Source organism: Scyliorhinus canicula, unplaced genomic scaffold (assembly GCF_902713615.1).
Source record: "Scyliorhinus canicula unplaced genomic scaffold, sScyCan1.1, whole genome shotgun sequence".
In the NCBI taxonomy this organism is placed as follows: domain Eukaryota; kingdom Metazoa; phylum Chordata; class Chondrichthyes; order Carcharhiniformes; family Scyliorhinidae; genus Scyliorhinus; species Scyliorhinus canicula.
The window spans coordinates 15,283-29,360 of NW_024055876.1; the positions used below are offsets into that span (position 1 = coordinate 15,283).

Genomic DNA, 14,078 nt, shown 5'->3' on the forward strand with positions numbered 1-14,078 from the left:
TCTAGCTCTCAGCTTCCACCCTAGCTCCCTGAATTTCTGTCTGAAATCCCCATCTCTCTTCCTACCTATGTCGTTGGTACCTATGTGGACCACGACTTGGGGCTGCTCCCCCTCCCCCTTTAGGATACCAAAAACACGATCAGAGACATCACGAACCCTGGCACATGGGAGGCAACACACCAACCGTGAGTCTCTTTCGTTCCCACAGAACCTCCTGTCTGTTCCTCTAACTATGGAGTCCCCAATGACGTGCTCTGTCCCTCTTCTCCCTTCCCTTCTGAGCAACAGGGACAGACTCTGTGCCAGAGACCTGTGCCCCATTGCTTCCCCCTGGTAAGTCGTCCCCCGCAACGGTATCCAAAACGGTATACTTGTTATAGAGGGGAACAACCACAGGGGATCTCTGCACTGTCTGCCGGTTCCCTCTCCCTCCCCTGACGGTAACCCATCTACCTTCTTCTTTTACCTGAGGTGTGACTACCCCCCTATAACTCCTCTCAATAACCACCTCTGCCTCCCGAATGATCCGAAGTTCATCCAGCTCCAGCTCCAGGTCCCTAACGCGGCTCTCGAGGAGCTGGAGTTTGGTGCACTTCCCGCAGATGTAGTCAGCAGGGACACTAGAGGTGACCCTTTCCTCCCACAGTCTGCAGGAGGAACATAGAAAGTGTTATTTTAATCAATGTATGAAGCAATTGACGGAAACGGGTATTTCAGCATTCTCTTCAACTCTTCTCTGAACTTCGGCTGAGTCACCACATAAATAAAAGTGTTGGTGCAGCAGCTTAAATTCCGCAGCAAAAATGCAACTGACCGAAAGGTATGATATTCACTTCCGTCTAAAAGGGTTTTTAACACTTTCAGCAAATGTAAAACGTATGGTGACCACAGTATTATGAAGCTCATGGATATGGAGAAGAGTAAAATAACAGTTGTTTTTCTGCTCTCGATCTCAGGGTCACTCTCTTTATCTCCTTTTTTCTGACCCTTGAATGAGTTACGAGCTCGGCTGACCATTAAGATGCGCCTGAATATCAGAGCGTTGAGGATCAGAATTAACGCAATTGGGATCATTGGGGTCAACGCCATTGATAATACAGCAAAGCTCCGCCATCTAGTGTCAGTGAAATAGCCGTACTTAAGAGAACAGCCCCATGGCACATTGTCGATTATTTTCACATGTTTAAATTGAAAGTACACGGGAACGTTTTTTAAACAGAAAAGAATGGTGGTTGTTGCAAGAACTGTAACAGCAGTTTTATTGGTGCAATAAGTAGCTTTCAGCTTATGGGAACAAATGGCGACAAATCGATCAAAGGTGAACATGACAGTGAACCAGACAGAAAGGTCTACGGCTGCTTCTCGAAGGGCATGGACAACACTACACACAGGGGTCAATATCAGGAAAGACTGTGGATAATAATGGAAACGTAACTGCCACAATCCGATCTCAATGATAATGAACATCAGATCCCCGGATGCCATAGCCAACAGGTAGCGAGTGCTGCAGCTGGAGAGGCCGCACTTTCCCCGGAGAAGGACCAGTATCGTCATTAAATTAACTGTGGAGAGAAGGAAACAGAACATAGTAATTACATAATATCTATTTTATATATTCTTTCATGGTGTTCGTGCGGCCTGATTAAGACACCGCGTGTTGTAAACGTCCAGTTTGCATTGAGAAGGTAAATGGAAACAGCTTTCTCCAACTGAGAAAAGGGGGAAAGTGGTGGGGAGAGCGGGACTCACAGATAAAATGTGAACCTGGTAACACTGGAACCATGTAAGCAGATTGATTGTTATGTACCAGTTACTTGGGAGTCATCTTCTTACTTGGTAAAAGGAAATGATTAATATCCATTGACGGTAACTCTGTCGTCTATCTCCAAGTATAAAACATAGTTTCCCCTCTTACTTCCGATTCCACCGTTTACGATTTCGATGCCAATCTAATACATAGACATCCCTTTTATTTCGCAGTTTTTATTTTATCATGCTATCTCGCTGACTTTCGTATTTCTGACCATAAGATATATGAGCAGAATTGGGCCACTTGGCCCATCGAGTATTCTCGCCATTCAACCATGGCTGATATTTTCTAATCCCCATACTATCTCGCTGACTTTCGTATTTAAGACCATAAGATTACAATGGGATGAGAGAAGAACTAGCTAAGGTAGACTGGGAGCAAAGACTTTATGGTGGAACAGTTGAGGAACAGTGGAGAACCTTCCAAGCTATTTTTCACAGTGCTCAGCAAAGGTTTATACCAACAAAAAGGAAGGACGGAAGAAAGGGAAAATCGACCGTGAATATCTAAGGAAATAAGGGAGAGTTTCAAATTGAAGGAAAAAGCATATAAAGTGGCAAAGATTGCTGGGAGATTAGTGGACTGGGAAATCTTTCGGGGGCAACAGGAAGCTACTAAAAAAGCTATGAAGAAGAGAAAGATAGGGTAAAGTTGCTCAGAATATAAAAACAGACAGCAAAAGTTGTTACAAATATATAAATCATAAAAGAATGGCTGAGATAAATATTGGTCCTTTAGAGGATGAGAAGGGAGTTTTAAAAATGGGAGATGAGGAAATGGCTGAGGAACTGAACAGGTTTATTGGGTCGGTCTGCACAGTGGAAGAATCAAATAACATGCCAGTGACTGATAGAAATGAGGTTATGACAGGTGATGACCTTGAGAGGATTGTTATCGCTAAGGAGGTAGTGATGGGCAAGATAATGGGTCTAAAGGTAGACAAGTCTCCTGGCTCTGATGGAATGTATCCCAGAGTGCTAAAAGAGATGGCAAGGGAATTTGCAGATGCAATAGTGATGATTTACCAAAATTCACTGGACTCTGGGGTGGTCCCGGTGGATTGGAAATTAGCAAACGTGACACCACTGTTTAAAAAAGGAGGTAGGCAGAGAGCAGGAAATTATAGGCCAGTGAGCTTAACGGCGGTAGTAGAGAAGATGCTGGAATCTATCATCAAGGAAGAAATAGCGAGGCATCTGGATAGAAATTGGCCCATTGGGCAGACGCAGCATGGGTTCATAAAGGGAAGGTCGTGCCTAACTAATTTAGTGGAATGTTTTGAGGACATTACCAGTGCAGTAGATAACGGGGAGCCAATGGATGTGGTATATCTAGATTTCCAGAAAGCTTTTGACAAGGTGCCACACAAAAGGCTGCTGCATAAGATAAAGATGCATGGCATTAAGGTTAGAGTAGTAGCATGGATAGAGGATTGGTTAATTAATAGAAAGCAAAGAGTAGGGATTAATGGGTGCTTCTCTGGTTGGCGATCCGTGTTGGGCCCACAATTGTTCACAATTTACATAGATGATTTAGAGTTGGGGACCAAGGGCAATGTGTCCAAGTTTGCAGATGACACTAAGATGAGTGGTAAAGCGAAAAGTGCAGAGGATACTGGAAGTCTGCAGAGGGATTTGGATAGGTTAAGTGAATGGCCTAGGGTCTGGCAAATGGAGTACAATGTTGACAAATGAGAGGTTATCCATTTTGGCAGGAATAACAGCTAAGGGGATTATTATTTAAACAATAAAATATTAAAGCATGCTGCTGTGCAGATAGACCTGGGTGTGCTAGTGCAGGAGTCACGGAAAGTTGGTTTACAGGTGCAACAGGTGATTAAGAAGGCAAATGGAATTTTGTCCATCATTGCTAGAGGGATGGAGTTTAAGACTAGGGAGGTTATGCTGCAATTGTATAAGGTGTTAGTGAGGCCACACCTGGAGTATTGTGTTCAGTTTTGGTCTCCTTACTTGAGAAAGGACGTACTGGCACTGGAGGGTGTGCAGAGGAGATTCACGAGGTTAATCCCAGACCTGAAGGGGTTGGATTACGAGGAGAGGTTGAGTAGGCTGGCAGTGTACTCGTTGGAATTTAGAAGGATGAGGAGGGATCTTATAAAAACATTAAACATTATGAAGGGAATAGATAGGATAGATGCGGGCAGGTTGTTTCCACTGGCGGGTGAAAGCAGAACTAGGGGACATAGCCTCAAAATAAGGGGAAGCAGATTTAAGACTGAGTGCAGGAGGAAATTCTTCACCCAAAGGGTTGTGAATCTATGGAATTCCTTGCCCAGTGAAGCAGTTGAGGCTCCTTCATTAAATGTTTTTAAGGTAAAGATAGATAGTTTTTTGAAGAAAAAAGGGATTAAGGGTTATGGTGTCTCTGCCGGAAAGTGGAGCTGAGTCCACAAAAGATCAGCCATGATCTAATTGAATGGCGGAGCAGGCTCGAGGGGCCAGATGGCCTACTCCTGCTCCTTGTTCTTATGTTCTTTTGTTCTCTTGTTCTTATGAGCAGAATTAGGCCACTTGGCCCATCGAGTATTCTCCGCCATTCAACCATGGCTGATATATCTAATCTCCATTCTTCAGCGATCTCCTCATCACCCTTGATCCATTGTTAATCAAGAACCTATCTCTTAAAGACACTCGCTGATTTGCCCCCCGCAGTCTTCTGCGGCAAAGTTTTCGACAGATTCATCACCCTCTGGCGTTTTGTCTTTTTAACTTCTCTGAAACGTCCATATTCGGCCTGATTGTCGTTTTATCCTTCCACCTCTGCAATCAGCCTATCTTTTCTTATCCAACTTAATTCATGTCTTTTGCGTTATTCAATGAGCTATTGAATTGTTTGTGTGAACTCTCTCTTTTCTGGGAAAACACTGTGTCCCAACGTGACTGTCAACCATCCTCCAGGTACCACCTCGACTAACAACCGTTCATTTCACTTTATCTCATAAACAATGCTAATAACAAACGTTTCGTCTTTTCTTCTTCACTGCCTTCCAAGGAGTAATAAATCCCCAAATTACAAGAAACCATAACATTATTAATAGACTTTCCGAAATGCATAAATTTTACGAATCGTAAGTTAGGACGATAAAGGTTATTCATTTATTGGTCAATACTAATAAACCGCAGCCATATTAAAACATGTTTTCAAATAAATAGACTGACATATGGAAGCAATAATGCCAGAAACATGAATAATTAACTTAAGTACAATAACAGAAAAAGCTCACCATAATTCCGGGCCTGTCTCTCAGCAAAGTTCTTCATCAGCAATTTAACTCACGATATTCCTGCGATAACAACAATCGTTTTATTTTCAAACTATCCTTGACCTCCTCTGGGCGTTCCCCCCGTACTTTACACGGAAATTAATGGCCTGTTACCGGGTCTCCATCTATTCGCTCCACAATAGGTATCTCCGTGACCGGTTCTCCCGCCCCCGCTCTGCCCTGGCATTGTAAGGTGGCAATAAATACACCTGCTCCACGGGATGACTCTCGCTGCGCTCTGCAAATTCATCTCAGTACACTGACACCAACGACAATGTGATAATAGTCAAATAATCAGTTTCCATTCTGAGGATGGAGATCAATAAATATCGGCGAGGACCCGGGGATAACTCTGCTTCTCTTCTTTCGAAGATAGCACAATAGCTTCACAGCTCCAGGGTCCCAGGTTCGATTCCGGCTTGGGTCACTGTCTGTGCGGAGTCTGCACATCCTCCCCGTGTGTGCGTGGGTTTCCTCCGGGTCATCCGGTTTCCTCCCACAGTCCAAAGATGTGCAGGTTAGGTGGATTGGCCAGGCTAAATTGGCCGTAGTGTCCAAAATTGCCCATCGTGTTGGGAGGGATTACTGGGTTATGGGAATAGGGTGGAGGTGTTGGCATTGAGTGGGGTGCTCTTTCCAGGAGCCGGTGCGGACTCGATGGGCCGAGTGGCCTCCTTCTGCACTAACTCTATGAACGGGGACACTGGATATTTTACATCCATCCAGCAGATACATGAGGCATTGGTTTAGTGTCTCGGCTGAATCATGGCAACTCCAGAATGGCACCAGTGGGTCAGGGTCAGCATTAGGATGTCATCCTTATATCACTGCGTGAAATATGGAAGGTGAACATTCTAGATTAGATACTCAAATGAGCTGTGAAGAGTCGTGTACAAGCGAACGTAAACAGGGAAAGTTTGATCTCTGTCCGAGTGGAGAGTGGAGGGATATGATATAAAACAGGATGATGAGAAAATATACATCGAAACTGGCTATTTATGGATGAATTTGAACATTTTTATTTCATTCCAGACTTGTGTTTATTGTGATTATTTCGTGTCCCGGACAAATGTCTGTATGTTAACAGACCAATATATATGTTCCTCAGCTCTGTGTACCCCCTTGCAGGGACATAACTCACAGAGCTGGGGGTAGCGGATGCTGCAGAGGTCTGATGTAGAGACTCTAAGTGAGCTATGTAATACGTTACTTTAATGCGATAGCTAAAACTGATAACGTAATATCCATGCTTGGTAACAACAAAGAATGAAACTCAAGTGAGTAGAAGTCGCAGTTTGTGAAGATAATTCTGGCCAGGGTATTCACCAGCAGTACAACATCTTTAAAGATAGTTCACTTTGCAAAAGAATGAGTAAGGATTCAAAGGATCGACATAAGATTACATTATTCAGCGAATGTTAACAGAAATTAATTTCTTAACCACCAGCTCTTTGTGGGTACAATTCAAATAAAAAAGAATATTTGCAACCAATTAGACTTTGGAGACATATTACATAATATATTCCACCGACAGAGAATGTCCTGCCCTTTCGTACCGATTACAGACAGGCATGTCAGAAATGGGAAAAACGCGGGCGCCTATAATCAATCTGAAACAATGATTTCAAGGAGTTTTCCACCGCACTCAGAGATCACAGTGAAGGCTGACTCGAGTTATTCCTCGCATGAAAGATTCATGCCATGGGGGAGATTTGAACAGATTGTCGCCGTATCTATTGCAATTTTGAATAATGCCTGGTGATACTTCTGATTGGCAGAATATCTTGAGAGCATCAAATATCACTTGCTTCGGTGCTGGCAATGCTGTCCTGGGCGATGTTACAGTATTCCAATACAGCCCAACATTAACGACAAGAACATCACTCGGCTTCTGCGTCGCCAGTTTACAGCTTTCGGGACACAACATTGAGTTCAACAATTTCAGACCATATATTCAATCCTCCATTTTGATTTATTTCCCCCTCGTTCCAGTCTCTATCATGTTCTAATATTTTGCTTTCAGACAGGGAAATCCCATTTGCTGCTATAAACACATTATTCTACTTTGATCAAAGCTTATGTCTTTAATGTCATAATCACCACCAACGTTATCCTTTGTTCCAATACGTATTTGTCAGTTCATCTGCTCTGCGCCCGATATCCCTCTGATCTTATATTCCGCACCCGATTCCCCCTTCATTCAACAGAATTACTACAATCACATGTCTATGTATCTTTTATCCTGACACTAATATGTAGCTGGGATGTTAAGACTTTTCTCTCTTCATAGACGCTGTGAGATTCGTTGCGATATTCTGCCATTTGATGTTTCCTGGCTAGTTTTGCAGCATCAGGACTATATTACATTATGTTTTTTACGATTTTGATGGGCATTTGAAAGTTCCAGTTGGAGGATTAACTTTTCCTCTTGTGAGGGAGACAATTGCAGGCAACGGTTTAAATAAAGTAACTGTCGTTTTATTCAGGCCGTATCATTTATTATCACCGAAAGCCTCTTGTCTGTAGATTCTGTGCCCAGGATTTCAATGGAGATTGTGTGATTCAATTAATTAAATACTGATTTGAAAATATGTTTTCTTGCAGACAAAATGCAGATAACGCAATTCATACATAATCACGATGGTCAGGAGCTCCGCTCAAGTTAGTGACAATCTAACATAGCCTGTCAAAAGGCAATATTATCATCCTAACTCAGACTAATGTCTGACTCAACAATATCCACTGTGCAACGTAAACACATCGCTTTATAATTGATCGAGACTCTGGCGGCAGATTCGTTTTTTTCGTGCCGGTTACTAACTATGCAGGCAATGTGGAAGATATCACCAGTATTTATATACTAGGCAGAACTAGATCAGGAAGTTACACATTACACAGATTGTGGCGTATTAAACAGACTGAAACCAGATACAAGCTGGTACACACATTCACACAATCTCAATGTTTTTATTGACTTACCAGGAACACCAACGACGGCGATAACCAAATAGAAATGTTTGTTGACCATATGAACGGGATTATGCATTGTTTTGAGGTGCGTTCTATCTCTGTGTACTGTAGAAAATGTGCCGGACTTAATCGGTGAGGAGATGTTTTCAAAGCCCTTTTATTTTATATTCTGCAAAACCTCCACTGGGCATTGAAGTTACAATAATAATTAGCATTTCTTTTAAATATTTGAAAAATCAGATTACGACAGCTGTGTTAATTCCCTCTTGATCTGGACTATATTTAACTCTGCTTTTCAATTGGAAAGACAATTCCACATCATTGCTCATTCGTGGTAACTCGAAGTTGAATTGACTGAGCATGGTAATTTTCAACCAAACATTAGTAGCCCGTGCTTAATTGTACCGATTTTGAAGTAAAACCTCTCAGCCACAATCAGAAATGCAGCATAGACTGGCCAGCGTTCTTCACGCCAGAGTGGGATTATTCAGTTTACTGTCAATTATCCTATTTACACACTGGAATTTTCAAACTCCACCATTGATACGTTGGCAACCCCCCCTCCCCTCCCCCCACCGCTACACGTCCATTCAGACATAATTGGTTGCATTCCCGTCCCATTTGAAACTTCATTCCGTCGTGATAATATCCTACAATCTCCACCCGCCAATCTCCCTCAGAATAGAACATAGAACATAGAACAGGCCCTTCGGCCCTCAATGTTGTGCCGAGCCATGATCACCCTACTCAAACCCACGTATCCATCCTATACCCGTAACCCAACAACCTCCCCCTTAACCCTACTTTTATTAGGACACTACGGGCAATTTAGCATGGCCAATCCACCGAACCCGCACATCTTTGGACTGTGGGAGGAAACCGGAGCACCCGTAGGAAACCCACGCACACAGGGGGAGGACGTGCAGACTCCTCACAGACAGTGACCCAAGCCGGAATCGAACCTGGGACCCTGGAGCTGTGAAGCATTTATGCTAACCACCATGCTACCCTGCTGCCCTTCAAACGCATACGCCAATCATACGCATATGAGTAAGATCAGCTCCCATTCCTCGAAAGGTGCATGTGTCCACCTTTTCCAATCTATTCTGATAAGCTAAACCCTTTACTTTTTGGAATCAGCTCAGTACATTTTCTACAAACCCCATCAAATGCAGGTACATTTGTACGTACCCATGAGAAACCATTTGCAGAAACACGAGGTTGGGAATGTCATTAAACAAGAAATCTGAGATGCATCTAACAAGGATACATCGACGATCATGGTTGATTTTAATGTTCACATAGATTGGGCAAATCAAATTAGCCAAAATGCCGCAGAGGACGAATTCCTCGAGTATATAAGGGATGGTTTTCTTGACCGATACGTGGAGGAACCAACTAGAGAGCAGGCCATCTTAGACTGGGTACTGTGTAATGAGAAGGGAATCATTGCCAATCTGGCTGTACAAGACCCCTTGGGGATGAGCGATCGTAACCATGGATGAGAGCATCATCGCCATTGCCCAGGTGCTGGCCGATGTCAAACCGACTGAGAGGCTGATGTCACAGTCCCAGAGGGAGATGGCATAGTCTCAGAGGGAGGAGGCACAATCCCAGTCAGGGAAGGGCCACTCCATGAGCTGCATGGCGCTAACTATCTGTCCCTGGTAGATACCAGAGCGGGCCTCGAGGACTGGGAGCGCCTTGTGTCGGGGGAGTCTCATGGATGGCTCTGCTCGTACCGCCATCATATTGAGAAGCCCGGGAAGCATCGGGCACGCCGAGGGAGAAGGAGTTACTTGGGGCCTTGCCCGTGACTCCTGCAGGGTTGTCCGGGAGCACCACAACACCACTAAACCCTACACCACCCCCTCCCTCCACTTCCAGTCCCTGGTGAATCTGGTGGGCAGGAGGGAGAACAGGTTGACACCACGCCAGCCAGGACGCCCGGGGAGTAGCCTGGCCCAACTAGGCAGGACCGCCCCAGGTCAGGTGCGCCAACGGGGACACTAGTCACAAGGCAGGAGTCACAGCAGTCCACTTACACTTCTGCTGTACCATCTGGCGAACCACCTCGGCGCAGTGCGAGGGCCAGTAAGGCCACAGAGATAGACGCCAATTAGATTGGCACGGGTGTGTGGCAGAGTTTAGTTTTAGGGTCTAGGTCACAGACTGTATGACCTCTTCACATTAAAAACATGTTTTCACCGATGAAAACTGTCTCTGTGCTCTGTCTATGGGTGCAGAAGTGGGGCGGTATGTGAGCGCCAGTGTTGCTGATGGTTAATGGAAGACTGAACACCAGTTGGTGCACTGTGCAGGTCCCCAACCCCCCGCCCTCTCCCCCGAACTTCTGCGTCACACTGTCCCCAGAGAAGAGACAGGGCAATGTGATGGAATGGCCAGCTGGCATGCAGGAACAAGACAGGTGGAGGGTCCAACTGCGGGCGTGAGTCAGACATTTGTCTAATGACTTGAAATTCGGAACTCATCACAGAACGGACTGTCCCATGGACAAGACTCGCTCTGACCGGCAACTCAGCGACCTCAGCTCGTTGTGCCGCTCGTGGGAGTATACTGGAGGGATGGAGTGCGTGCGTGTGGTTCGGTCGGAGGAGGTGTTTGATTTCGTTGGTGGGGAAGTGAGTGTATTCAGTGGTGTGGGAGGTGAGTTTCTTCATTGAATGGGAGGTGAGGGTGGTCGGCGGTGCGTTATTGTTGTGTCCGTGCCACTGCCAATTAACGCCACTCCCAGTTGGTTAAACTTGAGATAAAGCATCCCGTGCTCGCCTGCCCAACAGGTGGCATAGTCCAGCCTCCCGCCCATGTCCACATTGTCCCTCTCCTCCTCCTCTTCCTGGCCTGACGAGGCTTGCCCTTGCTCCTCGTACTCATTGTCATTGTCCAACTCATTGTCCCTCTGCTGGGCTATATTGTGGATGATGCAAAACGACAACGATGCTGCCGACTCTCCTTGACTGATACTGGGGGCCTCCACTGCGGACAGGGTACCTGAAGCACATCTTCAGCTTCCAGAGGCACCTGCTGACCACACCCCAGATTGCACAATGGGCCTCATTGTAGCGGTTCTCCACGTCGCCTTGTGGCATATATGCATCGTCAGGCACGAACGCAATGGGTAACGCCTGTCGCCCAGCAACCAGCTCCGCAGGGCGGGGGGGGGGGGGGGGGGGGGGGGGGGGGTGAAGTATCCTCCGAACATGCTGTGGATCAATGTCTGTACCAGGGTGAACGAGTCATTCACACTGCACAGACAAACAGGAATTTCTTCTGGTGGTCACAGACCACGTGAACGTTCATGGAGTAGTTCCCCTTCCTGTTCATCAACATTCGCCTGTTATCCGCTGGTGACCATAGGGCAATGTACATACAAAGGATGAACCCCTTGTGCATGGCCATCATTGCGATGGCAGCAAATCCCGCTGCCCGGGCATCCTGGTGGGAGCGGTCCACAGGGAATTGCATGTATTGGTACGCAAGGGCATGCAGGAAATCCGTGGATGGCATGAATGCACCTAGGCACATGCCTGCGAGATACCGACAGGTCCCCACTCAGTGACTGTAAAGATGCCGTGGGGTAGAATTTGAGGGCGATCGTCACCTTGAAACCCACCGCTAGCAGGTGTCGCCCCTCCAGTCCCACGCGGTGCCAGGTGTGGCAGATGTGAGCGACAGTTTCTCGGCTCTTCCTCAGTATCCTCTTGAATGCTCGGTCCAAGAGAACATCGAACGATATGTGGCGCCGATACACGTGGGTCCTCATTAGGCTCCTCCTTGGCACAACTAGCACCTCCCCGTCTGCGTCTCCCCCACTCATCCTTATCGTGTTGTTCCTCATCCTCGTCTTATTCCTTCTCCCCCTCCTCAGCCTGTCCTGTGGGTGAGCCACCAGCCTGAGCGGCTGCCACCTGCCCGCTGAGACTTGCTCCTGTGCTGCAGACTACACCTTCTCTCAGAGCCGCATGCGCCGATGCTGCCACACAGCTGCAGTTAGGCCAGCGGCCTCGCCACGTCGGCCAACATCGCTGGATTGTTCCCAGACATTATGATCTGCAGGGGGTGAGGGGGCACAATGTTTTCATGGTGCGTACACACGTGCACATCCAGGTGCCATGGGCTTAATGGTTGGTACCGTGCCCCCCACCCTCAGCATGCCCCCGCCCTGTCGGTGCCCAAGCTCCTCGAACCGTCCCTGCTGCCATGGCCACCGTTTGATGACACGGAGGCTGTCACTGGAGGCGGCAGTGTGTGCGGCTATGGGCCTTACCCCCGGTGGGTCTCGCTGGTTGGGTGTGGTGGCCGGGGAGAGGGACAGCACCTACCCATTCGGCTGTGAAACCTTGGCTCAACCAGTGCCCGGAGTGGAGGGCAACAAGGTGGTCACGGCAATGGCACCAGTTGCGTAGGTACCGTCCTGCCATGGAGGGGATGGGCCGGACTGCTCGGCCTTTCCTCCCTCCATTCCAGACCCTCTCCGGCCCTCGGCAGTGCCCCCCTCCCGTTCACGCCAAATCCTTCCTCCAGCAGCCGCTGGATTAACCATCACGCCAGATTCAGCAATTGTTACACGTGATGGGAACCAGGCCGTCCGGATTCCTGCCCCTCCGCGCCGCACAATCCCTCAGGCTCAGGAGAATCGATGGGCGCGATTCTCCGGACTCACGACGGTTCGGAGAATAGCGGGCGTCGGAAATTTTTACGGCGACGCTGTTCCGACGCCCTCCCGCTATTCTCCGAACCCCGCAAAATGTCGGAGTCGCCATTCCCGACAAATGCCTCCTTCCCGCCCCTGACACGACCAGAATCGCCACTGATAGCCCTCCCGCTATTCACCGGCCCGGATGGGCCGAAGTCCCGACGTCATGGCGCCCTGTTTGCACGTCGTGAAACACACCTGCTTTTTAAGTTCGTCAAGCTTGGAGGAGGTCAGCGCACCGTTCAGTGCACCGTTCAGCGCACCGCTCGATTCTCGCCACAACGGGGAAGGCATCCCTGAGAACGGGAGGGGGTCCAGAGTGGGAGGAGTGGGGGCGACGGAGGAGGCAGTGGGGGTGACGGGGGAGGCAGTGGGGGGAGACGGGGGAGGCAACGGGGGGCGACGGAGGGGGCAGTGGGGGAGACGGAGGGGGCAGTGGGGGAGACGGGGGAGGCAGTGGGGGAGACCGAGGGGGCAGTGGGGGGCGACGGGGGAGGCAGTGAGGGAGACGGAGGGGGCAGTGGGGGAGACGGGGGAGGCAGTGGGGGAGACGGAGGGGGCAGTGGGGGAGACGGGGGAGGCAGTGGGGGAGACCGAGGGGGCAGTGGGGGGCGACGGGGGAGGCAGTGAGGGAGACGGAGGGGGCAGTGGGGGCGACGGGGGAGGCAGTGGGGGGCGACGGAGGGGGCAGTGGGGGGCGACGGAGGGGGCAGTGGGGGCGACGGGGGAGGCAGTGGGAGCGACGGAGGGGGCAGTGGGGGGAGACGGAGGGGGCAGTGGGGGAGACGGAGGGGGCAGTGGGGGAGACGGAGGGGGCAGTGGGGGGCGACGGGGGAGGCAGTGAGGGAGACGGAGGGGGCAGTGGGGGAGACGGGGGAGGCAGTGGGGGAGACGGAGGGGGCAGTGGGGGGGACGGAGGGGGCAGTGGGGGAGACGGAGGGGGGGGTTAGGTAGAGAGTGAGCCGTCCAACCCCGTAACAGAATGTCTGCCACCATGCCATGGTGTGCCGGTGACGAGGACACGGCCGCTGGTTCCCCTGTGGCTTCCGGACACAGGCCACTGACGCACCCGTGAGGAGGCCATAGTTTACTGGCCGTTGGATGCAGAAAGTGACCAGGGGTTAGGCTGCCCGCGTGTCAGCAGCGCGACCAGGCCACCGGGACACACAGGTATCCCGTGGCAGGCGGCTGCCGAGGTGTCGACTAACCTCCGTCTAACATGTCCCGTTTCTCTGCCCCCCACCACCCTTCTGTAGGTTAGCACGATGTCTTTGAACAGAACGGCTATGTTCTGCGCA

General features: G+C 48.9%; 1 protein-coding gene across 1 annotated transcript; it reads right to left on the reverse strand.

Moving 5' to 3' along the window:
* Positions 1-675: 675 nt before the first annotated feature.
* LOC119961253 (probable G-protein coupled receptor 139) lies at positions 676-8,121 on the reverse strand. The gene is made up of 2 exons (XM_038788690.1): positions 8,073-8,121; positions 676-1,562 (listed from the first exon to the last, which is right to left on the reverse strand). Exons 1-2 carry the CDS (start codon positions 8,119-8,121, stop codon positions 676-678), a joined length of 936 nt encoding a protein of 311 aa, XP_038644618.1.
* Between the last annotated feature and the right edge of the window lie 5,957 nt (positions 8,122-14,078).